Source organism: Citrus sinensis, chromosome 2 (assembly GCF_022201045.2).
Source record: "Citrus sinensis cultivar Valencia sweet orange chromosome 2, DVS_A1.0, whole genome shotgun sequence".
Classification (NCBI taxonomy): Eukaryota; Viridiplantae; Streptophyta; class Magnoliopsida; order Sapindales; family Rutaceae; genus Citrus; species Citrus sinensis.
The window spans coordinates 27,292,708-27,316,470 of record NC_068557.1 but is presented as its reverse complement, the minus strand read 5'-3'; the positions used below and the strand labels follow the sequence as shown (position 1 = coordinate 27,316,470).

The following is a 23,763-nucleotide window of genomic DNA, read 5'->3' as shown; positions in this document are numbered from 1 at the left end:
AGTATATTTTTCTTCCTCACTATTGTTATTTGTTATCATCATCTCAACCAATGAAAACTATATGATTTTTGTTTATGCACGTTGAACTGTAATGTGTCTAGAAAAAAGTGTATTAGAGATGTTTATGTAGTAATGCGTGATATTAATTTGGCAGAGTTTTTCCTTTTTTTTTTTTTTTGTGTCCCATTTTTTCATTGATTTCTCAGCCTTTTATAGGCCGTTATCCTACTTTCTCAGAGTATTTTTCATGCCCGTCATATTCGGGTGATTAAGGGCCTTAATGGGTCTTCAACAACCGAATGTGGGTAAACGTGGGGTCTCGTGTTCTCCCCAGCAGTTTGGGGCATGACGAAATTGTCGCGTGTTGGTGAGATCGTGTCCTCTTTCTTTGAGTGACAAGTACCTGGTCGGTATGAACTTCTGGTCGGTATTCGTTTCTAGTCGGCATGTGCTCCATAAAGGATATACTACCAGGAATCTGCTCGTATCATTCAGCCGGAGAGATTCATCCTCAGGTATGGGATGGGGAGATACCTACCTGGTATTTTTTATTACTCAACAAATAATAATAATAATAATAATAATAATAATAATAATAATAATAATAAGGGAATAGGTTTAGTTCAACAACCCGTTAATGTAATAGTCGAGGTAGTGCCTCATTGCAAGTATTTTTGTTTAACTTTTAAGAATTTTGTAATAAGAGTACATTAGTTGTCATGTATTATTTTTCTGCAGTATTCTAACGTTTATGTACCACGAATCGCATCCGTATACAATGTTATGTTGAGTTTGCGTCAATAAACGGGCAGTTGATAACAACAAGATTAGGACGCAATGTACATACACGAGAGTTGAATTTGGTCAATTTCTGATGCACTCAAGTCTTTTCTTTACACGCATAGCAAAACACCAAAATTAAAAAAAAAAAGCCCGTCAATTGGCATTTATATATATGGGTATTTCCAATATGTACATGAAAGGATTCGTCCAGTTTGTCGAACTTTTATCTTTTGTATATGATAGCTTACATAAAATTATTGTACCTCTTGTGTCTACCGTTCAACTTTTCTTTCTCTATTTTTTGTTTTTAAAAACACCTCTTGCCACAGCTTTAAGATGCATTTTTTTTTTTTTAACCACTTCGTAAAATGGACGATGGGAAAAAAAATAAAAAAACAAATGTTGACCGACTCTGGCTAGCTTCCCCTTCTATATATTCTTTAACTTCAACAAAACTATGAGAGTATAGATTCAATTATTAGCGTTAAATTCTCTTTATTCTGGGTTTGTAAATCGTAATGAGAGAGAAGATGAATTTTGGAGTGAGATCAGTGAAGCTGCTACTTTCTTCCTCGCTGCTACTTTCTTCGTACACACTATTTGCTCATCTCTTCCTGCTAATTGGTTTATCCGAAGCTCAAAATAACACCACCACTACGACCGACCCTGCTGAAGGTATATGTATTCAGTTGATTTCTTCCCATTAATTAATTCTCTTGCTAGCTAGCTATAGCCACCGCCCTGCCGTTTTCTTTTCTTTCTCTTTCTTTATTTTGACATAAATTCATTATGTGTATGTGTAGCAGCAGCATGATTCGTTTAGAAAACAATTAACTATATGTTCACAGTGAGCCGTAGAAAGTCAGACGACATTAACAATTAATTTCTCTTTCTTTATTTAATAGTCATAATTTTTTTTTAACAATTAATTTCTCTTTCTTTAACACCTCAATTTAAAATCATCATGGTAGATGATAATTAAGCTTTTAGTGGAGTAAAATAGAGTGAATGCTAATTAAGGAAGAAGACATTAATTGACAGATATTCATCACTGTACTGTTAGGGATGTCAGGTCTACAACTTTTGTTTTAATAAAAATACATATCTCGACATGTTGTGTGATGATGATGATCGAACTGATCTTAATTTCATTAACTAAGACTCCATAATGCTTTCATTTTTAAAGCTCTTTTTTTTTTATATTAAAAATCATCCAATTTAAAATATATTATATTATCGTACTTTGCCGGTTATCAGGTGTGAGAAAGTATATTTTTCTTCCTCATTAATGTTATCATCATCTAAACCAATGACGTGGGAACATAAATTCCACGGATGAGATTATTTTAGACCGCACACGCGTCGCGTGCTCAGATGTCAAAGATTTTTATTTTTTGAATTTGGAAATGAGGACATGTAAAAGTTCAAACCAGTGATGTCATTATCATCATTGTATATATAAAAGATTATTTTATGGGAGCGGCTCCCTTACATTTAGTATAATGTACAGTCCTTTTTCAATAAAGAGGATTGTACCTTACATTTTAGAGAAATTTTTATTTCATATTAAACGTCAACTTTTGAAAGCTCGCATGCTTTGACATCAACTATTATAAGCCCAATTTAATATTATGGTTAGATAATTATATTTTAAAAATTATAGTAATATTTGATAAGTATTAATTATTATAATATGAAAGTTTGAGTTAACTTAATTTTATATTTAAATGATAAAAAATTTATAATATTTATATTATTTTTGTTAAAATTATTATATAATAATTTTTATTTTATCATTTTATTTTTTTATATTAATTATAGTTTAAAAATTACAGTACCTTAATATCAAATAAGGTCTATTTAATTACAATGATTCATCCTAATATCATCAATATAATGCAAGGATATAGGAATTAGGAGCTGAACTGAAGTTTTTGATGAGGATTGAATATTATTTCAAATTTTACTTTTTTGTTATCTAATAACAATTTATTCCGTGCTTAGCAAAAATTTAGTTTAATACAGAATGCTTGTACAAACATATTTGATTCATTTTGGTCCAACAAGAGATATTATTCTTTGACTTAGACTAAAATGTTATATTTGTATAATTCTTAAAAAAACAATAGCGGTCCTTTTTTAACTTCAAAAGTTTGGAAGTAATTGTGCAATTTTAATTTTTTTTTTTTCTAAATCAAATATTTCACATTATTATCTGCTTTAGATTTCAAACAAATGTGGCTACAGAATAGAGATGAGAATTACTCTTAGATAAAGACCCTTAACTACTTCAACGATTTCTTCATCTACTGGGGTCACTTTTTTTTTTCCTCAAAATAATAATTATAATGATTGAAATTTTTATGATTGAGATATATCATAGACATATACTAAAACTAAGGATTATTTTCACCGGCTGGTTGCAAGCCCCTATCAGTCAAGCATGTAGGTCCTCATTAAGAAATGAGTTGTAATGATTCGATGTGATAAGAAAAAAGAGTGATTCTCTTTAAAAAAAAAAAAATCAACTATGCGATAACTTAATTAATTTAGAGGCAGGTCTGAATCTTGGCATTCTTTGCTAGAAACTCTTAATTTAATTCTTATCGAATATGTTAATTAAATGTATCATTTTACATCGAACACGAAGGAATTCAAAATCTTCAAATTTAAAATTCGTCCTACATATTCACCGTTCAGTTCATAATAAAAAACGGATTTAGATTTTATATATCATCATATCCAGAGTGCATTAATCTTAATTAATGATTTTATGAAATTAAAATATCATTTGGTAACAAAGCTACCATGCATGCATGCATGTGTTTGATGAGCAGTCAGGGCATTGAACTCAATATTGCAGCAATGGGATGCACCGGCGGTGCGATTATGGAACATAAGTGGAAACCCATGCAGTGGATCTGCACTCAATGCAACTGATTCTGCATTTGAGAGCCCAGATAACAATCCTGCCATAGTTTGTGACTGTACCTTTGACAATGGTGCTACTTGCCACATTACTAAACTGTAATGCTCTCTTAATATATCTCTGCGCTTGTTAATTAATATTAATTTCTAAAATGGTTGATGCAGCTGCAGTCTAATGGTTTGGTTTGTTTTATTTTTTATTTTTTTTCACAGGAGAGTATATGCACTAAACAAAAAAGGGGTGATTCCTGAAGAACTAGTAACTTTGCAATACCTGACATTTCTGTATGGATTTTTCAGTCAGATATTTTATCTGTCATTCAGATTGTATGTATAAATCAAATTTACGTAATCATCACGATTAACAACTTCTCTTTGAATTTTGTAGGAAAATTGATCGAAATTTCTTCACTGGCCCCTTGCCTTCATTTATTGGAAATTTATCTCGACTGACGCTTCTGTGAGTATTGAAATTGGCTTTTTCTAATATTCTCTGATTTGATTTTTGGATTGGGCTGCAAATTCTTTATTCTTTGTGTGTTGTCTAATGCAGTGTTATATTTTTGTGTACAGGTCACTTGCCCACAATGTATTCTCGGGGCCTGTCCCCAGGGAGCTGGGAAATCTTAAAGAGTTAAATCTTCTGTAAGATAGGCATTTCTTTTTTAAGTTTTTTTAATTCTTCTTCTTATTCTTCTTTTAAATCAGTGTATAATTTTTAATTTCAAATTGCAGTTCTCTTGCGAACAACAATTTCTCAGGAGCACTCCCTCCAGAAATTGGCAACTTAGCCAAACTTGAGGAACTGTAGGTTCTAAACTTCCCTCTCTTTTTATATATTTGATCATTATCATTTTTTCTTTTTCCTTTTTTTTTAAAGTATACAAAGTCGCAGGTTTATGAAACTTAAGTGATTTTGAATTGATAAATTCAACAGTTACATAGACAGTTGTGGAGCCAGTGGTGAAATTCCCTCCACATTTGCTAAACTTCACAATATGCAAATTCTGTAAGCGAAGCTTTTTACACATGCCATTTTGTTTCTCCTCCTGTATCAAGATTATGCCGCCTAAATTTGATTAATTTGGTAAATTTCAGGCGGGCATCAGATGCACATTTTACAGGCAAAATACCCGACTTCATTGGCAATTGGACTAAGCTCACGGCCCTGTATGCTTTGAAGAACTCCTTGACTATATTCATTATCTGTGTTCTGTGCAGGGCATTAAAGATTTTGCTTGGCTTCTGATAGTTTTGCTAACATGTTTGTCAAAATGTTTCTGTAGGAGATTGCAAGGGAATTCTTTTCAAGGTCCTATTCCATCTAGTTTGTCTAAGTTGGCTTCATTAGAATCCTTGTGAGTAAATCTTTTTCTAACAATCTCTCGGTCTCTCATTCTCTCTTTGGAAGAATGAATCATATCCGTGATGTTTGAATTGATTCTGTAGACGAATCAGCGATATATATTTTGTGAGTTCATCTCTTGATTTCGTTATGAGTTTGAAGAACTTAAAGGACTTGTAAGTATACTTCCTCTATATTTCATCGTGTTTAGCAGCCTTTTCATTTTGACGCTGATTAGTGATCAGTTGGTTTTTTGTTCTTCTGCTCCATAGGTCCCTGAGAAATGCTCTGATCACTGGTACCATTCCATCTGGAATTGGAGAGCTTCAAAACTTACAGACATTGTAAGTCGATATTAAGAAATAAATTATAGAGTGCCACTTTCTTTTTTTTCTTTTTTTTTTATTTTGATATATATTTTTCCTCAAAATTTTCATCTATATTCTGCAGGGACCTGAGTTTCAACAACTTAACAGGCCAAATCCCAAGAACTTTGTTCAACATCGATTCTCTTAATTACTTGTAAATTCTTTGAAGCTTTCCTCCATCAATTCAAGATTTTTACTTTCGGACTTCGGTCATTGTTTCGTTATTGCTGATGCGCCTTACACTGCTTCAATGGCCAGGTTTCTCGGAAACAATAGTTTGTCAGGAACACTTCCTACTCAAAAAAGTGAAAACCTTCAAAATATGTAAGCTCTGGTTCAGCTTTCTGATTTATTGAAGAAAACTTCTAGAAATTCATCCATACGAGTGTTCCTCAATATGACCTTATATCTACAAATAAACACTGATTTTCTCTTCGGTACTTCCAATTCAAACCATGAGAATATACGTTGCACGTTTCAATTTGAAAGTGTTTTAGATTTAGGCCAGTGATTATCATCTTTCATGCATGCATCGGTTGTGACTTTTGGCTTCTTTCTCTGGCAACCAATCAATAAACTGAGCCAGATTTTTCCTTTGTCTTACAAATATATGCATTGGTTCATATGTTCGAACTCGTTTACTGGTGCTTAACAAAATGTTTCCTGCAGAGATTTATCTTACAATCATCTATCAGGACCATTTCCATCGTGGGTGACTTCAAGTTTACAAATGTATGTCTCTTAAACTATGATACTGCTCTGTTCATCTTCATTTTCTAGAGTTGCCCGTATTGGACTTTAGACCTTGTCAAGCTCATTGCCATACAAAATCATTGGTCCTAGTTTTTTGACCTTTATCATTTTACTGTAACAGTCGTATGAGAATTTCATGAAGTCTCTTGCCCTTGCATCTCTGTCCAATACTTTGACAATTAACGGTTTGCATTGACCTGCATAGGAATCTGGCAGTGAACAACTTCACATTTGACGGATCAAACATCAGGTGAGTTTTGGTCCTTCAGTTTTCTTTTAGTCATGTTAACAGCTGTTAGGAAATATGTCTTTTTTTCAATGAGGATTTGAAAATTAGGATGTTTCCTAGTTTTTTCTTATTTAGTAATTTTTTTATTTAAGAGGATTCCTATTTAAGAAATAAGTAATTTTTTTTTTCGGACTTAACTTACTCAATGAGAAATATAACTAGTATAAGGAAACAAATACTTCTTTTACAAGAAATAATCACTATATATATAGGGAGGTTGGGTTCACTTGTTTGTATAACAAAATAACAAGTTCTCTACAAGTAGACAATTTCTAGTGTGAGAGAAACAATAAATTTATTGAGAGACTAGATGTTGGTGGAATTTTGGGTGTGAGAAAAAATATTAGAGTGATTGTAATAATTTTTCACATAATAGATTTTTTTATCGTCGTCCTTGACGACCGTGGTTTTTCTCTAATATATGAATTTTCTACATAAATTCTTGTATTGTACAATTGATTTTATTCTCCATCTATTTTTCTGTTTATTATTTGTTTAATATCTTTACTTGCAAGATCTTGGGTGGAATTAAAATTTCTTAACAAGTGATATCAGAGCTAAGGTTGTGACTTAGAGCTAATATATTAGTAATAAGGTTTTCAAAACCTATGAAGGGAGAAATAAAAAAGTTTGATGGAAGAATCAATTTTGGCTTGTGGCAAATTCAAGTCAAGGGTCTATTAATTCAATTTGGTTACACAAGAAAAGTAAAGGCGATGTAGGTCTTATTCCCATTGGTGGAAACTAGTGAAGATGTGTAGATAATCAAGGCACCTAAAGCAAGTTGGACAAATAACTCTACATCAGTAGATGAAGATACTTATAATTTCAGCTAGTTGTATGTCTATTTTCTCCAAAGAGACTGATTTATCCTTTTTAGTGTGTCATGAAAGAGGATGTACTACTGCTAGTAGGTCCACAAGATTTGTACATAAGACAATGGTTTGACATTTATGTAAGGTGTGTGGTGAAATTTTTATGTTGATGGTTGTGACTCTCAAGGAAGCCAAATATGAGAGTGATTATTTTTAGCAAGGCAATCGACATGTGCCGAATATGGGTACTCTGGATAAGATGGAGTATTAAGATTCTCGAGATAAAGAATTATAGCTGTTGAATTAAAAGAGAATAAGATTTTACCCATGATGGAGTGAATCTCATAAACCCTATTTGAGTATGGTTTTGGTGGAGTAAAGAATGTGGTGACTACATGGTTGTGTAGATTCACGGTGGATCGTGTTTTGTCGCAAAATTGAAAACTCACCAAGATGAAGATTGTTAGGAAATATATATTTTTTTTCAATAAGGATATTTAAATCCTAAACAAGGATATTTCCTAAGCTTCTCTTATGTAGTAGTTTTCTTATTCAAGAGAATTTCTATTTAAGTAATAAGTATTTTTTCTTCAATGAAGAATATAACTAATATAAGGAAAGGAATATTTCTCCTACAATAAATAATTACTATATATACGGAGGTTGAATTCACTTATTTGCACAATACAACAATTAGTTCTCTTTAAGTAGACAGTTTCTACTGTGAGAGAAATAATAGGTCTATTAAAAGATTGGGTGTCATTAGGGTTTTAGGTGCAAGAAAAAAATATTTGCGTGATTGTAATAATTTTTCATATAATGAATTTTTCTCTCGTCGTCTTTAGCGGCCATGGTTTTTCTCTAGTATAAGAGTTTTCCACGTAAATTCTTATGTTGTGTGATTGATTTTATTCACCATCTATTTTTCTGCTTATTATTTTTTTGATTTTTTTTATTACAAGATGTTGGGTGAGATAAAATTCCCTAACTATAGGTAATGTGAACTAATTGTTCTCTGTGCTTGCCAGTGTCTTTCCAGGATTGCAATGCCTTCAAAGGAACTTCCCGTGCAATAGAAATGCTCCGCGATGTAAGCTGTCTTCTCTCTGATGTCAGCGATATTATATTTTCATAAGTGATTGTAGTTCCACATTTAGAAGAAAGAATGCTTGTTTAACTATACTTCTGTGTTATGCTTCTAAGTTATGTAAGGAATATGCTAGTGAATTGCTGAGTAAAAAATTTTAATGAGAGCAAGAAGTAGTACAGAAGTTTTAAATTTGACTTGAAGTAGCCGGGTTGCAAGTGGGGAAATTTTTGTTTCCACCGCCAGTCGAAATTTTAGAATTGTAACATTATAAATTTGGTCTCTTAACCATCTTAGCTTTAAAAGGTTTTGATGTGATAAAGTGAGTTTGCATGTAATGAGAATTGAAAAAGATTTGTAAAGTGCTGGATGTGTAATGATAAGGAACATTGACCTGAATGGTTTCTCATTACCCAGATATTGACCTTTATGCATTTGATGTCGGACTTCAGTCTGAAAATAGCCAGCGATTTTGTCTTTGCAATTGCAGATGCAAACTTCTCAATCAAATGTGGTGGTCCACAAATGAGAGCGGATAACATAGTGTACGAGGCTGATAACTCCTCTCTTTCCGCATCGTCCTATGTTGTGACCAGTACAGAAAAATGGGCAGTGAGTAACGTGGGTTTGTTTAATGAAAAAGAAAATCCAGCCTATGTGCTAAATACTCTAGCACAAATGACTGGCACCAGGACCCCAGAGCTTTATCAGACGTCAAGGATAACCCCCGGATCACTTAGGTACTATGGCCTGGGTCTGGAGAATGGACCTTATAAGGTAAGCTTGTTATTTGCAGAAACAAGTATTCTTGATCGAAGCACAGAAAGGTGGGAGAGTCTTGGAACGCGTGTTTTTGATATCTATATTCAGGTAAACATATGCCCTGAACCAAAAATTTGGAGCTGGAGATCATGCGATTCCAAAATTACAACTCCCTCTTTTTTCTTTTTTTCCAGTACATTGAGAAATAATAATTCCATCTCTAATTATCGATCTTCTAGGGAACTCTCCGGTGGAAGGATTTTGACATATCAAAGGAGGCGGGAGGGCCTAACAGAGCTATTATAAAGAATTTCAATGCCGCTGTGTCAGAAAACCATCTTGAAATTCACCTATTATGGGCTGGTAAAGGGACCTGCTGCGTACCTACTCAAGGTGATTATGGACCAGCAATTTCAGCTCTCAGTGCCGTTTCAGGTAAAGCATATGATTCCTGTGAATCTTCATTTAAGATGGAATATAATAAATAAAATGGCTTACATGCTTCTTTGCTCCTAATAACTGAGTTTTTACTTCTCAGCTTTCAAACCATCTGTAAGTGGATTACCCCCAGGTACTCCGGGGAATAAGAACCACACAGGAATGATTGTTGGTATTGCAGTACCTCTTGGAATTTTGGGCTTGATAGTGATATCTATAGTGTTCTACATGCGGAGGAAAAAAGACAACGATGATGAAGAAGGTAATAAGAGTCCATTGACAATTTAACAATATGTAATAGTAGTTGGAGCAAGCTTGTTCATGAAACTCAATGAATTTGTAATTTGATATTGGTAAATGTTCTGCTTAATTCATCTTTTGTCATATAAATCCTTCATTATTTTGGGATCTTGATATCCGCAAACAGTTGTATCCCATCCTATGCTATTGTCCCTAATTTTTGTCTTGGTTGAGCCCGCAGTGCTAGTTGGGATAGAATCTAAACCAAACACTTTCAGCTATGCTGAGTTGAGATCTGCAACAAAAGACTTTGACCCTTCAAACAAGCTTGGAGAGGGAGGATATGGACCTGTGTACAAGGTAACTATATATATATTAAGATTACAGCCAATTGATTGTTTTCTTGCATGCTGGCTTTGCCATGTAGTACTTGTAATCCGTGATCATAGCCTGACATTGCAACTAGAAAACTTAGTTGATGCTTTCCAATTTTCACTGGGATATAGTGGATTTTTTCAAATTGCTAAATGTTGTACTTGACAGGGCACTCTATCTGACGGAAGAGTAATAGCTGTGAAGCAACTTTCAATAGCATCTCACCAAGGGAAGAATCAATTTGTAAATGAGATTGCAACCATATCCGCAGTGCAACATCGCAATCTTGTGAGATTGTATGGATGCTGCATTGAAGGAGCCAGGCGCCTCCTTGTTTATGAGTATCTTGAAAACAAAAGCCTCGATCAAGTATTGTTCGGTATGATAATCAATTCATCTTACTACTAATAAGTAGTAGAAAATAGCGCAAACACCATGTTTTAGCTTGGTTGCTGAGGCAAAGAATTCAAAGAAGAAAGTGCTGAGTCACTGACTTTTGGAAATTGCATGATCTATTTTGTAATCTTAAATCCAAAATCTATTGTTTAGACAATGTCCATAACTGCAAATTAGCCACAATCACTATCCTAAAGCTGATTGACAATGTCTCAGTGAGACCTCATGCAGATAAATGAATTGTCAATTTGCCCTTCTGTAACTCCATAAATTTCTAACCACTGCAGCCAACATTTCTGCAGGAGACAATGAATTGCATCTGGATTGGCCTACCAGGTTCAGCATATGCTTGGGAACAGCAAGAGGGCTGGCTTATCTTCACGAAGATTCCAGGCCTAGGATTGTACATCGAGATGTCAAAGCAAGTAATATTTTGCTTGATGCAGAGCTCTGCCCCAAGATATCGGATTTTGGATTGGCAAAGCTGTATGATGACAAGAAAACCCACATCAGCACAAGAGTTGCAGGGACCGTGTAATCTCCTTTAACATTTCTTCTTAACAGGCCTTATCTTCCAATTTTTGGATACAATGGAGTTTGGAGATTTTGATCGGTAACTATTGATCTTGTAGTGGCTATTTGGCACCGGAGTATGCAATGCGCGGACACTTGACAGAGAAGGCTGATGTTTTCAGTTTTGGCGTTGTTGCGTTGGAGGTCATCAGTGGAAGAGCAAACTCCGACAATAGCTTGGATACGGAAAAGATTTATCTTCTCGAATGGGTGAAGAAAATAATCTTGAACTTCATTCTGCTTTCTTTCCTTTCTTATATCTGCATTCTTCTGGTTTAAGGAAAGTTAATTCTTTAAATCTTTATCTGAATTATTGTCTATATGATGTTTCTAGGCCTGGAATCTCCATGAAAATAATCAAAGTTTGGGGCTTGTAGATCCTACATTAACAGAGTTTAACGACAAGGAAGCTCTTCGGGTGATAGGAGTAGCTCTCTTGTGCACTCAAGCATCGCCAATGATGAGGCCACCGATGTCACGCGTTGTGGCCATGCTTGCTGGGGATATAGAAGTTGGCACGGTTATTTCAAAGCCAAGTTATTTGACAGATTGGGATTTTAAAGATATAACAGCAAGCTTTTTGAACGAAGACACGCCAACGCCTTCATCATCTATTAAAAGACGTAAGAGCAAGGAGAAAAGCCAAAGAGAAAATCCAGTTGATGATCATAGTGAAGGAACTGATGCATTAGTCTCCCCGGTAAATGTCACACAGCTAACTGATATTTTAGCAGAAGGAAGGTGAGAAATAATTTTGTCGCGTCGCGGCTGTGATCTCACTATTTGCCAGCTTCTGAAACAAAAGCACCCTTGTGCCGGTGGAATGATCTCACTATTTCTAGCAATTACAGTACATGCATATGTGTAGCACGAAATACTGTTCTATGACTACGAGTGGCAGGCAACATTCTCGAAGTTCATTAAAAACTTCTGATTTTGGGAAGACATCAATGCACGTAAATAAAATGAAACAAGTCCTCCTCAAAATAATAAACAAAATGTATTTGTAGACCGTTAATTACCCTTATTAATGTATTGAGGTAACAAGCATGTTGTATTATTATTCTTCATCTTTGCATCTTCTTTTTCGCTTCATGTTCTATTACACTGGTTTAAAAATTATGAAATCATAGCTTTCAGTTAAAAGTTAGTTTAGATAGAAAATGGGTCGGCTGATTAGAGGACTTTGGCACATGTTGAATCCGAACACCATGAGAAGGCTCCATACATTGAACTCTATAGAGTCTTTTTTCTTTTTTTTTTAAAACAAGAATCAACAAAATACTATACCTTTATAATTGCGGGATGAATAGCCATCGCAATATTTATTTAACCTTGTTTTGTATTAGGAGAATTATTTAACTGGCCCAACAATAAAAGTAACCGTTAGAGCTTGAACGTTAAGCCAACCGTTAAGAAAGAAACATGTTTTTAAAAGAAGAGAGAATCCGAAACCTCCATATCATCGTCATCATCATAGTTCATTCATAGCTCTCTCTCATTCTCTTATTCTTATATAAACCTCTCTTCTGCTGCGATTTCTGATCATCAAATCAAATAAAGATGGGTATGGTGGTGGTGATATCCCTGCCGTTGATCTTGTTCAGCCTATTGCTTGGATTTGGGTGCTTTTACTTGGGAAGAGCTAGAGGAAGACAAGATATCAGAACCAATCCACAAGTTTTTGGGGTGCCAGCGCCTCCGCCAGAGTTGAAGAACGAAAATATTGTTTGGCAACTGAGAAAATCAGTGAGAAAAAAAGAACTGAATCTAAGGGTTTTCTATAACATCATTTTCATTAATCACGTTATTAATAATATGTACAATGCTGTTGCTATTTATACTAAGCTGAAGCTCAGCTCAGATAGTTGTAATTAGCTACAACTAATTAACTAATTCTAGCAACTAATCATAACAGCTTAAGCTAATTAACACATGCACAACTATTTACATAACCACCAGGCTCCAGCTGGCATGCCATGTCATCAACTCGTAATTGAATGTGGCTGCTGCTGTGATCCCCTGCTCTGCTGACCATCTTGCAAATATGAGCTTCCTTAACATCCCCCCTCAAGCTCAATGGCATGTTGATGACATTGAGCTTGAATCGAAAATAGTTAAACTTGATAAATGACAGAGCTTTAGTAAGGACATCAGCAACTTGTTCTTCAGTAGGAATGTATCTTACTTCTAATTCTTTTCTAACCACTTTGTCTCTAATGTAATGAACATCCAATTCAATGTGTTTAGATTTAGAGTGAAGAATAAGATTTCGGGCTAATTCTCCAGCACTCTGATTGTCACACCAAAGAATTAGAGTTGGTAATTGCATAATATTAAGCTCTGACAGTAGGGATTGCAACCAAGAGAGTTCTGAACTTGCTGAAGATAGTGCCTTGTATTCACTCTCTGTGTTGGACTTAGCTACAATAACTTGCTTCTTTGATGACCAGGAAATCAGATTATTACCAAGGTAAATACAGTAAGCCCCAATAGATTTTCGATCATCAACATCACATGCCAAGTCAGCATCAGAGTAACATGTTAGACCTGTAATTCCAAGTGTTCCCTCATTTTGAATGTATAAACCATGAGTGATTATATCTTAAAGATACCTGAGAACTTTCTTGGATGCTAACCAGTGCTGGAGTGTAGGATTGCTAAGATACTGGCTGAGTTTATGTACATAATATGCAATGTCATGCCTGGTGAGAATTAAGTATTGAAGTCCCCCAATGAAGCTTCCATAAAGTGCTGGTTCTTCAAATTCTTGCCCCAGTGGACCCTTAACATTTTTCTCCAGTTTGAAACCAGTACTGAAAGGTGTATCTGACCTTTTGCAATTTTGCATTGAGGCTTTGCTTGACAAATCCTTAATATATTTCATCTGTGAGAGATGCATTCCATGAGCTGTGTAACAAACTTGTACTCCAAGAAAATAGGCCACTAATCCCAGGTCCTTGAGAGCAAAAACCTTATTGAGTTTAATAATGAAATCTTCAAGTAATGCTGAGTTAGGGTCAGTAACCAAAATATCATCAACATTGATTAAGACAATAATAATGCCTTTTTCATAATGTTTAACAAAGAGAGATGTGTCAGCTTTAGAATTGAAGAATTTCCAAGTAGTAAGGCAGCTTTTCAGGTTATCATACCAAGCTCTTCGAGCTTGTTTCAATCCATATAGTGCCTTGTTAAGCTTGCATATGTAGTCTTCTTTGGATACAAAACCCTCAAGCGGAATCATATACACATCCTCTGACAAATCCCCATTTAAAAATGCATTATTGACATCAATTTGTCTAACCTTCCAACCTTGCATGACAGTTAGGCTAAGAATTAATCTCATTGTTAAGGACTTCACTACAGGACTGAATGTTTCTGAATAATCAATACCTGCAGTTTGATGAAATCCCTTGGCTACCAACCTAGCTGTATATTTTGAAACTGACCCATCTGTGTTGTACTTGGTTCTGAACACCCATTTGCACCCAACTAGTTTATAGGATGAGCACAAAGCCACAAGATTCCAAGTTTTGTTTTTAATCATAGCATTATATTCAGTCTACATTGCTGCTTTCCGTTTGGGATCAGATAATACTTCTGAAACAGTAAATGGTTCCAGGCTATTGTGATTTGTTAAGTAGGCTTTTAGTTTGAATATACCAGCCTCTGCTCTAGTGATCATTTTATGTGTAAAGAGAATTGGTTTAGGTTGAGATAATTGTGTTGGTTGAATTTGAGAGTGAGATATGATGGGTTGTAAGGATGATGTATTTTGTGTTGTATCAGTTAGAGGTATAAAGGGAATTGGTTGAGTTGGTGAAGAAGTTATGGCTGAATGGGATAAAGTAGCAGGTGGTGAGGGTTGAGATGATGTGTTGTGAGAGGGTGGTGAAGATATGGTATCAAGGTGATGAGAATATGGATCATTATCTACAGTATCGACTTCAAAGGTGTTTAAATTGCTATTGGAAACATGAATAATATACTATTGAAAAAGATTGTATTGAAATTCAGAAGATTTGGATGGAGAAGATGAGTTGAAAATAGATGAATATGGAAATGAGGTTTCATAAAAAAATAACATGACTAGCTATATAGATTTTACCAGAGGGATTGAGACATTTGTAACTCTTATGCAAAGGACTATACCCCAGGAAAATACATTTAGATGTATGAGAGTGAAACTTGTGTTGATTGTAGTTTCTGAGAAAGGGAAAACATAAACATCCAAATGTTCTTAAGAATTTGTAATCTAGAGAAATATGATAAATAGATTCATAAGGAGATTTCATTGATAGAACTGGGGTGGGTAATCTGTTTATGATGTATGTGACTGTATGGAAAGAATCCCACCAGAATTTAATAGGTAAAGTTGCTTGTGCAAGTAGAGTAAGACTAAGTTCAGTAATATATCTATGCTTTCTCTCTACTATTCCATTTTGGTTGTGAGTATATGGACATGAATGTCTAAAGTGAATTCTCTATGTGTGAAGAAAGATAACAAATGATCTAAATTCTCCACCCCAGTCTGATTGAAGACATTTTATAGGTCTGTCAAGTTGTTTTTCAATTTGGTTTTTGAAAATTTTAAAGACTGACAATGTTTCACTTTTGGTTTTCAAATGAAATATCCAAGTAAATCTTGTGAAACCATTAACAAAGCTTATATAATATTCGTAGCCTTGTAATGAAATCACATGGGTTGGTCCCCATAAATCAGTATGCAATATTTCCAGGGGAGACTTTGTTTTGATATCAGTAGCTGAAAAATGAAGCTTGTGCATTTTTCCTATTTTACAAGCATTACAGAAATCAAAGGTTTTATTCTTATTGACAAGATTGAGAGATGAACATGATTTGATTACATGATTCAAGATCTTAGAAGATGGATATCCCAATATTTGATGTAGTACATATGTACTTAACAAACACTTAGAGTTTTTACAGGAAGTTGCTGCAATATACATGCAAGAGGTGTTATTTGAAAGAGTAAAATTGACAACTGAAAACATTGAAAGAGGAGTGGTTGATACAACTGACTCAACAACATAGCTTTGATTAGAAGTAGAAGAGACTGTCTTATTAGATGAAACCAATAGCAATTTGTATAAACCTTTTTCAGCCTTGCCCTGCAGTATGATCAAATTCCTCACCTTGTCCTTCACAAAACAAAAGTTATCAGTAAACTCTATCACAACATCATTATCTTTTGTGAGCTTAGAGATGCTAATGAGGTTTTTAGTAATTTGTGGCATTAAAAGGATATCATCTAGTTTAATAGTTAATGAGGCATTATTGGAGTTATATGATTTCAATGCAGCACTTCCAATATGTGTTATATTCAATCCAACATCATTGCCAACAAAAAGTTTAGATGCACCTGCAAAAGCTTCAGAAACATGCATATTGTTGATATCATTTGTCAGATGGTGTGTTGCACCACTGTCTAGATACCAGTTTGCATCAGCAGGTCCCTCCATATTAGCCAAATATGCAAATTTTGGATTTCTGTTTGGTGGTGGTCTGTAAGCTCCAGATGCAATAAACTCTTTAAGTTTCCAGCAAATATTAACAATGTGACCTGTTCTGAAAAAAATTTGACAGGTTGGCTTATAGACATTCCACTGAGGCTTAGTGTGTCCAGGTGGTCTGCTATTGTTAAATCCACCATTTCCAGCATTTTGATTCTAGTTACCTCCTCCTCCACCTCTCTAATTATCTCCTTGATAAGCTTTGAACTGATGATTGGTGCCATAAACATTTCCATTGTTAGCATTAAATCCAAAGCCTCTATAACCTCCTTTGTAGCCAGCATTGTTAATGTTTCCATTGTTTCCATAGCCAGAATTATATCCAAAGCCACAAAAACCTTTTCCTCCTGACATATTTCCCCTTTTATAACCTCTGTTGTGAGCAAGATTAGCCTCAAAATTTTGTTTCACATTTTTATTAGCCAACATATGAGTTTGTTGTTCAATCCTAGCTTCTTGAGTTAGGAGCATAGCATAAGCTTTGTTTCCATTCATTTTCCCCACTCCTACTTGTCCAGTAATGTAGGTAGCAACAGAGTTATAATCTGGACCTAAGCCAGAGAGTATATGCAGGATTAAATCATCATCACTTAATGCATTTCCTGATGCAGCCATATTATCGGCAATATTTTTCATCTTAATGAAATAATCAGTAATTTTTAGATCATCTTTCCTAGTTGAGTTCATCATATATCTCAAGTGCAAAAGCCTAGATTTAGATTGTGATCCAAACTGAACTTCAATAGCTTTCCATACCTCACAAGAAGTCTCTAGATTGAAGACTAAACTAATGATACCTTCACTCATTGAAGAAAGCAACCAGCCAAGAAGCACCGGATCTTGTGATCTCCAAGTTACAAAGTCTGGATTCTCTACAGATCTCAGATCATCTCTAATTCTTTGAGCAATGTGTGAATGAGGTGGAGTGGTTGAGTCATCAATGAATTTCTCAAGTCTGTTGCCACGAATTAAAGCAAGAACTTGAGATCGCCAAATCAAATAATTGGATTAATCTAGCTTAATAGGTGTATTGAAAGTAAATGTCACATTTATTGAGTTAACAGCTGTGTGATTGACTGGCGCTTGAGAAGAAAAAGAAGCTAGATGGACTGAAGCCATTGCTACTAGCTCTGATACCAAGTTGAAGAACGAAAATATTGTTTGGCAACTGAGAAAATCAGTGAGAAAATAAGAACTGAATCTAAGAGTTTTCTAGAACATCATTTTCATTAATCATGTTATTAATAATATGTATAATGTTGTTGTTATTTATACTAAGCTGAAGCTCAGCTCAGATAGTTGTAATTAGCTACAGCTAATTAACTAATTCTAACAACTAATCATAACAGCTTAAGCTAATTAACACATGCAAAACTATTTACATAACCACCAGGCTCCAGCTGGCATGCCATGTCATCAACTCGTAACTGAATGTGGCTGCTGCTGTATGAAAAAATAATAACCAGGATGCTTGAAATACATAAATCGTGAGCTGTTGATTCTGATACAACAGTTTCATCCGAGTTTCTAGTAGATGGTATATGGCTAGAACTCTTTTCAGTATGAGTTTGAATTCGTTCCTCCAATGAGGCTTGTGGTGTTTCACTGGATTTAAGTGTCCCTTCCAGGTCATAAAGTGTTATAGATTTTCATTTGTCCGCAATTCCTTCACAACAAGTTAAATGTGGAGTGAAATCCTAAGATTGTAAAGCTGGTAACTTATTTTGAATTGAGCTGTTTTGTTTTGTCTTTTTATCCCACTCATCCAAAGATGCTAGTCTTGCCGTTTGAAGCTGTACAGAATAATTAGAAGAGTCAATAAAAGGAAAGCACATTTCATCAAAGATCACATGCCTTGATATATATAGTCTCTTAGTTGTCGAATCAAGACATTTATAACCTTTTTGGTTTAAGCTATATCCAATGAAAACACATGGGTATGTTTTCTTTGTAAATTTACTCTTACCATACTTCTTGAGATATGGAAAACATCTACATCCAAATACCCGTAATGATTTGTAGTCTGGCTGTTTATTGTATAATTGGAAAAATGGGCTCTTTTTCTTCAACACTGTGGATGGCATTTTATTTATCAGGTGTACAGCAGTGAGAAATACATCAACCCACAAATTTTGTGGTAAATTTACTTGATACATGAGGGTGAGACCTGTTTCTACCACATGTCTATGCTTTCTCTCAGCTACTCCATTTTGTTCCGGAGTGTGTGGGCATGAAATTTGATGGAGAATTCCACATTTTTTCAAGTGATTTTTAAAACTTCCTGATTGAAATTCACCCCCTCCATCACTTTGGAATACTTTGATTCTCCTGTCAAATTGGTTTTCTACAAAACTTTGAAATTCCAAGAAACAATTAAAAAAATCTGATTTAAATTTCAAGGGATATAGCCACGTAAATCTGCTACTGTCATCAATAAAAATAGCATAATAATTAAATCCTTGAGTAGATGAGATTGGGGCTGGTCCCCATAAGTCACAATGAATTTTCTCAAGAGGAAAGTTCGCAACTTTATTGGAAGAATTAAAAGGTAGTTTGCAACTTTTTGCCATTTGACAATTAATACAAATATTTTCTGATTTTTTCCAACTCGATATATCAATGAGTTGTTTTTCTTGTAAAATTTTCAGAAACTTTTCATGAGGGTGCCCCATTCGTCGATGCCAAATGTCAAAATTTGCTTTATTTCCTTGAATTGATGTGTATGCTTGCTTTGCTTTCTCCTCGAGAGCATACAATCCTCCTTGTTTATGTCCTTTCGCACGCGTCTTTCCCTGCTTGTCCTTAATCAAGAAACCATTTGATGAGAAAACAATAACACATGAATTGTCAGTTGTTAACTTCCCTACTGATAGGAGATTCTTTTTAATATCGGGAACAACAAGGATATTTTTTAGGTTCAAGCAACCGTGATTGGTATTTAACACAGTATCACCTATGTGTGTAATTTTAAGATCCTTACCATTACCAACATATAAAGAATCATTTCCTTTATATGGAATGATTTTTCTTATATTACCTGAGTTGTTGGTGATGTGAGTTGTTGCTCCAGAGTCAGCATAGAATGTAGGATCATCATCTTCGTCATTTATATGCATGGCAGCAAGAGCATGAGGAATTTCCCCAGATTGATACGAGTGATCAAACCTGCTTCGACATTCTAAAGCTGTATGTTTAGGTTTAAAGCAAATTTGACATATAGTTTTATCACCTGGGTCCACGTTTTGTTGATTGGCATTCTTTATGTCACTGTTGTTACCAGCATGAAATTTCTGAAAATTGTTATTGTTCTGTTGACTTTGGTTCACAAAATTTTGATTTCCATTCCTTCCTGCTGGCGTAAAACCCCTTCCCCTTGAGTTGAAGCGACCCCCCTGATTTCTACCTCTTCCTCTCTGGCTGAAAAAGGCTTGTTCATGGTTGACGAATTGCTTCTTATCTTCTTGCTCATTGCATAACATCTGTTCATGTCCTTGCAAGGCTAAAACAAACTGATTATATGTAGGGTATGGAGGTTTTGCCAGCATTGCTACCTTAAAGTCTCGATATTCTGGTCCAAGTCCACGTGCCAATTGAAATACTTTATCGACATCGTCCACTGGTTTCTTCACGGCAGTCAAACTATCACAAATAGTTTTGAATTTTCGAATGTATTCATCTATAGTCAGCGATCCTTTCTTAAGATTCATTAGACGATCGGTGAGGTAAACAATCTTTTCTTTTGTCATGGGCAGCAGCTGCTCTTCAAGAGACTTCCACACTTGGTGGGCTGATTCTGCTCCGACTATCATCCCTAGCACTTCTTCAGACATGATTCCCAATAACCAGGAGGTTAGAAGGCCATCATTGTTAACCCAAGTTTCATATTTAGGATTGGGAACGCTTTTGCCATCATCGTCTTCCATCTCAGCCTCTGGTTTCCCAACTCCTGTTAGATGGTGCATCAATCCAAGGCTATGCAGTAACGGAAATACTTGAGATTTCCAAAGCAAGAAGTTTGAGGGGCTGAGCTTTATAGATATGAGGCTAGCACATTGGTGAAAGGATGAGATAGAGAGTGATGGTTCTTTGTTGGCCATGTTCATTATTCTCACGAAAGCTCTGATACCATGAAAAAATAATAACCAGGATGCTTGAAATACATAAATCGTGAGCTGTTGATTCTGATACAACAGTTTCATCCGAGTTTCTAGTAGATGGTATATGGCTAGAACTCTTTTCAGTATGAGTTTGAATTCGTTCCTCCAATGAGGCTTGTGGTGTTTCACTGGATTTAAGTGTCCCTTCCAGGTCATGAAGTGTTATAGATTTTCCTTTGTCCTCAACTCTGTAATCCTCTGCTCTGCTGACCATCTTGCAAATATGAGCTTCCTTAACAGCCAGGCACAGGCAGTGAAGCTACGACATTCACTTACCCATCCCCTCCTGCTGCTGCTGCTACTAAATTCAAGCCTGACAATTCAGCCAACGTCTAGACTCTGATTAATTCATTGCTTTGCTTCGTCAGCATGTGCAGATATTGTTTTTCCCCTCTTCTGCTCTGGGTGTGTACAAATGTTACTGTGTCCCTGGGAGTAACACTCTGCGTTCTTCTAAATTGAATATGTTGATACAATTTTATGTTGAGTTTGCGTCAGCAAAAGTGCTGTGGATAATAATAATCCGGTTAGGGTGGGGAAAGAGACTAAGATTTCATCGTATTGGTTAAGATGCAATGTATTATATTGTTTTTATTATGCACATACGAGAGTTGAATTTGGTCAATTCTGATACATTTTTATTTTATTTTTTTATTTCTTTTTTTAACGACTTTTCTTTGATAGATGGAACGACTTAAAATGCATGCACGACTGGAGGAAAAAAACAAATATTGACCGACTCTGGCCAGCTTCTTCTTCTACATATTCTTCAACTTCAACAAAACTATAGATTCAAAAATTAGCATTAAATTCTCCTTATTCTGGGTTTGTAAATTGTAACGAGAAATGAAGATGAATTTTGGAGTGGGATCGTTGAAGCTGCTGCTTTCTTCCTCACTAGTACTATTCGATCATCTCTTCCTGCTAATTTGTTTATCCAACGCTCAAAATAACACCACTGCTACGACCGACCCTGCTGAAGGTATGTATATCCATTTTCTTTAACTCATTTAATTTCTTCTCGTTAATTAATTCTCTTGCTAGCCAGCCACCGCCCGCCGTTTTCTTTTCTTTTCTTTTCTTTTTCTTTTTTCTTTTCTTTGTTTAATTTGACATAAATTAATTATGTGTATGTGCAATAGCCTGATTCTTTTCTGAAAACAATTAACTTTATATGCACACTGAGCTGCAGAAAGTCAGAAACCTAGCCAGTAGCTAAAATATATGAAGCTTTTAGTTCATTATTTGAAATTACTATGTTAGATGATAATTAAGCTAGCAGTGTAGTAATATAGAGTTCATTACTTTACAGTCAGGGATGTTGGGTCTGTGACTTCTGTTTCAATAAAATATATTCATCCCAATATCATCAATATAACCCGTAACCGTAAAGATATAGAGATTAGGATTCAATATTGAATTAAATTTTTTTTTTTTAAGTACTGAGTCATGATCAGAATTATATATATATATATATATAATTTTTTTTTTTTTGCCCAATAACTATTGGTTCATTGTTTAGCAAAAACATAAATTAAAACTGAACTTTTATCCAGGATATAAATATATGTGTTTCATTTTGTCCAATTGGAGGTGTTATTCTTTTAACTTAGACTAAAATTTTATACTTATATAATTCTGAGTCCTAAAATTCCTAAAAAAAAATCGTGGACTTTTTCTGTTTCCAAAAAGTGAAAGTATTTGTGCAATTTCAATTTATTTTCCTAAATCATATATTTCACATTATTATCTCTTTAGACTTCAAACAAACGAGGCTACATATATAAAGACCTTTAACTATTTAACTTCAATAATTAAGGACTATCTTCGCTGCCTGGTTTCAAGCCCCTATTAGTCAAGCATGTGGATCCTTCTTAATAAATGAGTTGAAACATTCGGAAAAAGAGTGATCCTAAACCTTCCAAATTATATCCCAAACAGTACGATATATAAAAAAAAAAAAAAAGGCGATAACTTAATTAATTTAGAGGCAGGACTGAATTTTGGCATTCTTTGCTAGAAACTCTTAATTTAATTTTTATCAAATTTGTTAACTGTGTTTCTACTTTTACATCGTACACGAGGGAATTCAAAATCTTCTAATTTAAAATTCGTTGTACATATTCACTCTTTAATTAATAATATAAAAACAGATATTGATTTTATATATAATCATATCTAAAGTGCATTAACTCTAAAGTGTACATATATAGTCATTCTCTAATGTGTGAGCTCTCATTTTTTTTTTTTTAATACGAACACGCTGTTAAATTGTGCAATTTAATAGAGTCAATATAAACACGCTTAGGTTGGCAAAATATGGGCTTATGTAAAGTTTTTCCAAGCCTAAGCCCATGTCCATATTGTAGATAACAAGCCTAGATTGGTCTAAGTTTGGATGGACATGCCCTGAGCCAAACTTGGGCTTCTTCCATTAAATATAAAATATTTTTTTAATAAAGTAAAAAATATTTAAATAAAAAATAATTATCCAATATATAATAGAATAATAGTCTAATACACAAAATATTATTAACACAACATAATAAATCACAAATACTAATATGAAAAAAATATTAATTTAATATTTTGAGTTTTTTATTTAAATTTAATTTATTTTTTTATAAATTAAAAAGGTAGGCCCTTATTTAGATCCAATTTGTGTCGATTTTATATTTTTCAACCCATTTTCAGGCCCAACTCATGTCGACCAGACTTCAGGGCCGTGTTTTTGTCAACTCTAGACACGCTACTAAATCACATGGTTTAGCAGTGTGTTCACATTAAAAAAAAAAAGAACCCGAACCTGAAAATGATTCTCAGGTGCAAGCGCCCTCTTTTTTTTTCTTTTTTTAATGCAGACACGTTTTTAAACCGTATGGCTTAAAAGAGTAAAAAAACCTAACTCTCTTAAATA

The 23,763-nt window shown here is 34.5% G+C and overlaps 2 protein-coding genes and 1 non-coding gene across 9 annotated transcripts in view; 2 read left to right on the top strand and 1 right to left on the bottom strand.

The window, feature by feature from the left end:
• LOC102612114 (probable LRR receptor-like serine/threonine-protein kinase At1g56130) overlaps positions 1-23,763 on the top strand; it is a 36,110-nt gene that overhangs the window by 3,945 nt on the left and 8,402 nt on the right. For 2 of the 7 annotated variants that reach the window (XM_006468347.4, XM_015527113.3), the window contains exon 1: positions 21,674-21,828. The exons of 4 other annotated variants lie outside the window; for them this stretch is intronic. Coding sequence is in view for 1 of the 3 variants with exons in the window: in XM_006468346.3 (XP_006468409.2) it covers positions 21,693-21,828 (136 nt within the window). In the remaining 2 variants the exon portion in view is untranslated. Of the gene's footprint in view, positions 1-21,573; positions 21,829-23,763 lie in introns of those variants that run through there. One more of the 7 variants, XM_006468346.3, reaches the window with a different exon arrangement.
• Positions 976-12,215, top strand: LOC102613120 (probable LRR receptor-like serine/threonine-protein kinase At1g56130). Its single transcript, XM_015527114.3, has 24 exons — positions 976-1,458; positions 3,621-3,810; positions 3,925-3,996; positions 4,100-4,171; positions 4,285-4,356; positions 4,447-4,518; positions 4,649-4,720; positions 4,810-4,881; positions 4,998-5,069; positions 5,161-5,232; positions 5,329-5,400; positions 5,507-5,578; positions 5,683-5,748; positions 6,094-6,156; positions 6,383-6,427; positions 8,310-8,371; positions 8,859-9,238; positions 9,370-9,565; positions 9,669-9,830; positions 10,050-10,168; positions 10,352-10,562; positions 10,882-11,113; positions 11,212-11,362; positions 11,487-12,215. Exons 1-24 carry the CDS (start codon positions 1,302-1,304, stop codon positions 11,895-11,897), a joined length of 3,165 nt encoding a protein of 1,054 aa, XP_015382600.3. The 5' UTR covers positions 976-1,301; the 3' UTR covers positions 11,898-12,215.
• On the bottom strand, positions 17,150-17,286 carry LOC112497359 (small nucleolar RNA Z247). The gene has a single exon (XR_003064157.1). It is a non-coding gene; the product is annotated as a small nucleolar RNA Z247 (small nucleolar RNA).

Bases quoted from the DNA above. Each gene is read 5' to 3' on its own strand.
- LOC102613120 (XM_015527114.3), top strand. From the start codon at position 1,302: ATGAGAGAGAAGATGAATTTTGGAGTGAGATCAGTGAAGCTGCTACTT. The intron at 10,563-10,881 runs GTATGATAATCA...ACATTTCTGCAG, and splicing joins CCTCGATCAAGTATTGTTCG to GAGACAATGAATTGCATCTG. The intron at 11,114-11,211 runs GTAATCTCCTTT...TTGATCTTGTAG, and splicing joins ACAAGAGTTGCAGGGACCGT to TGGCTATTTGGCACCGGAGT.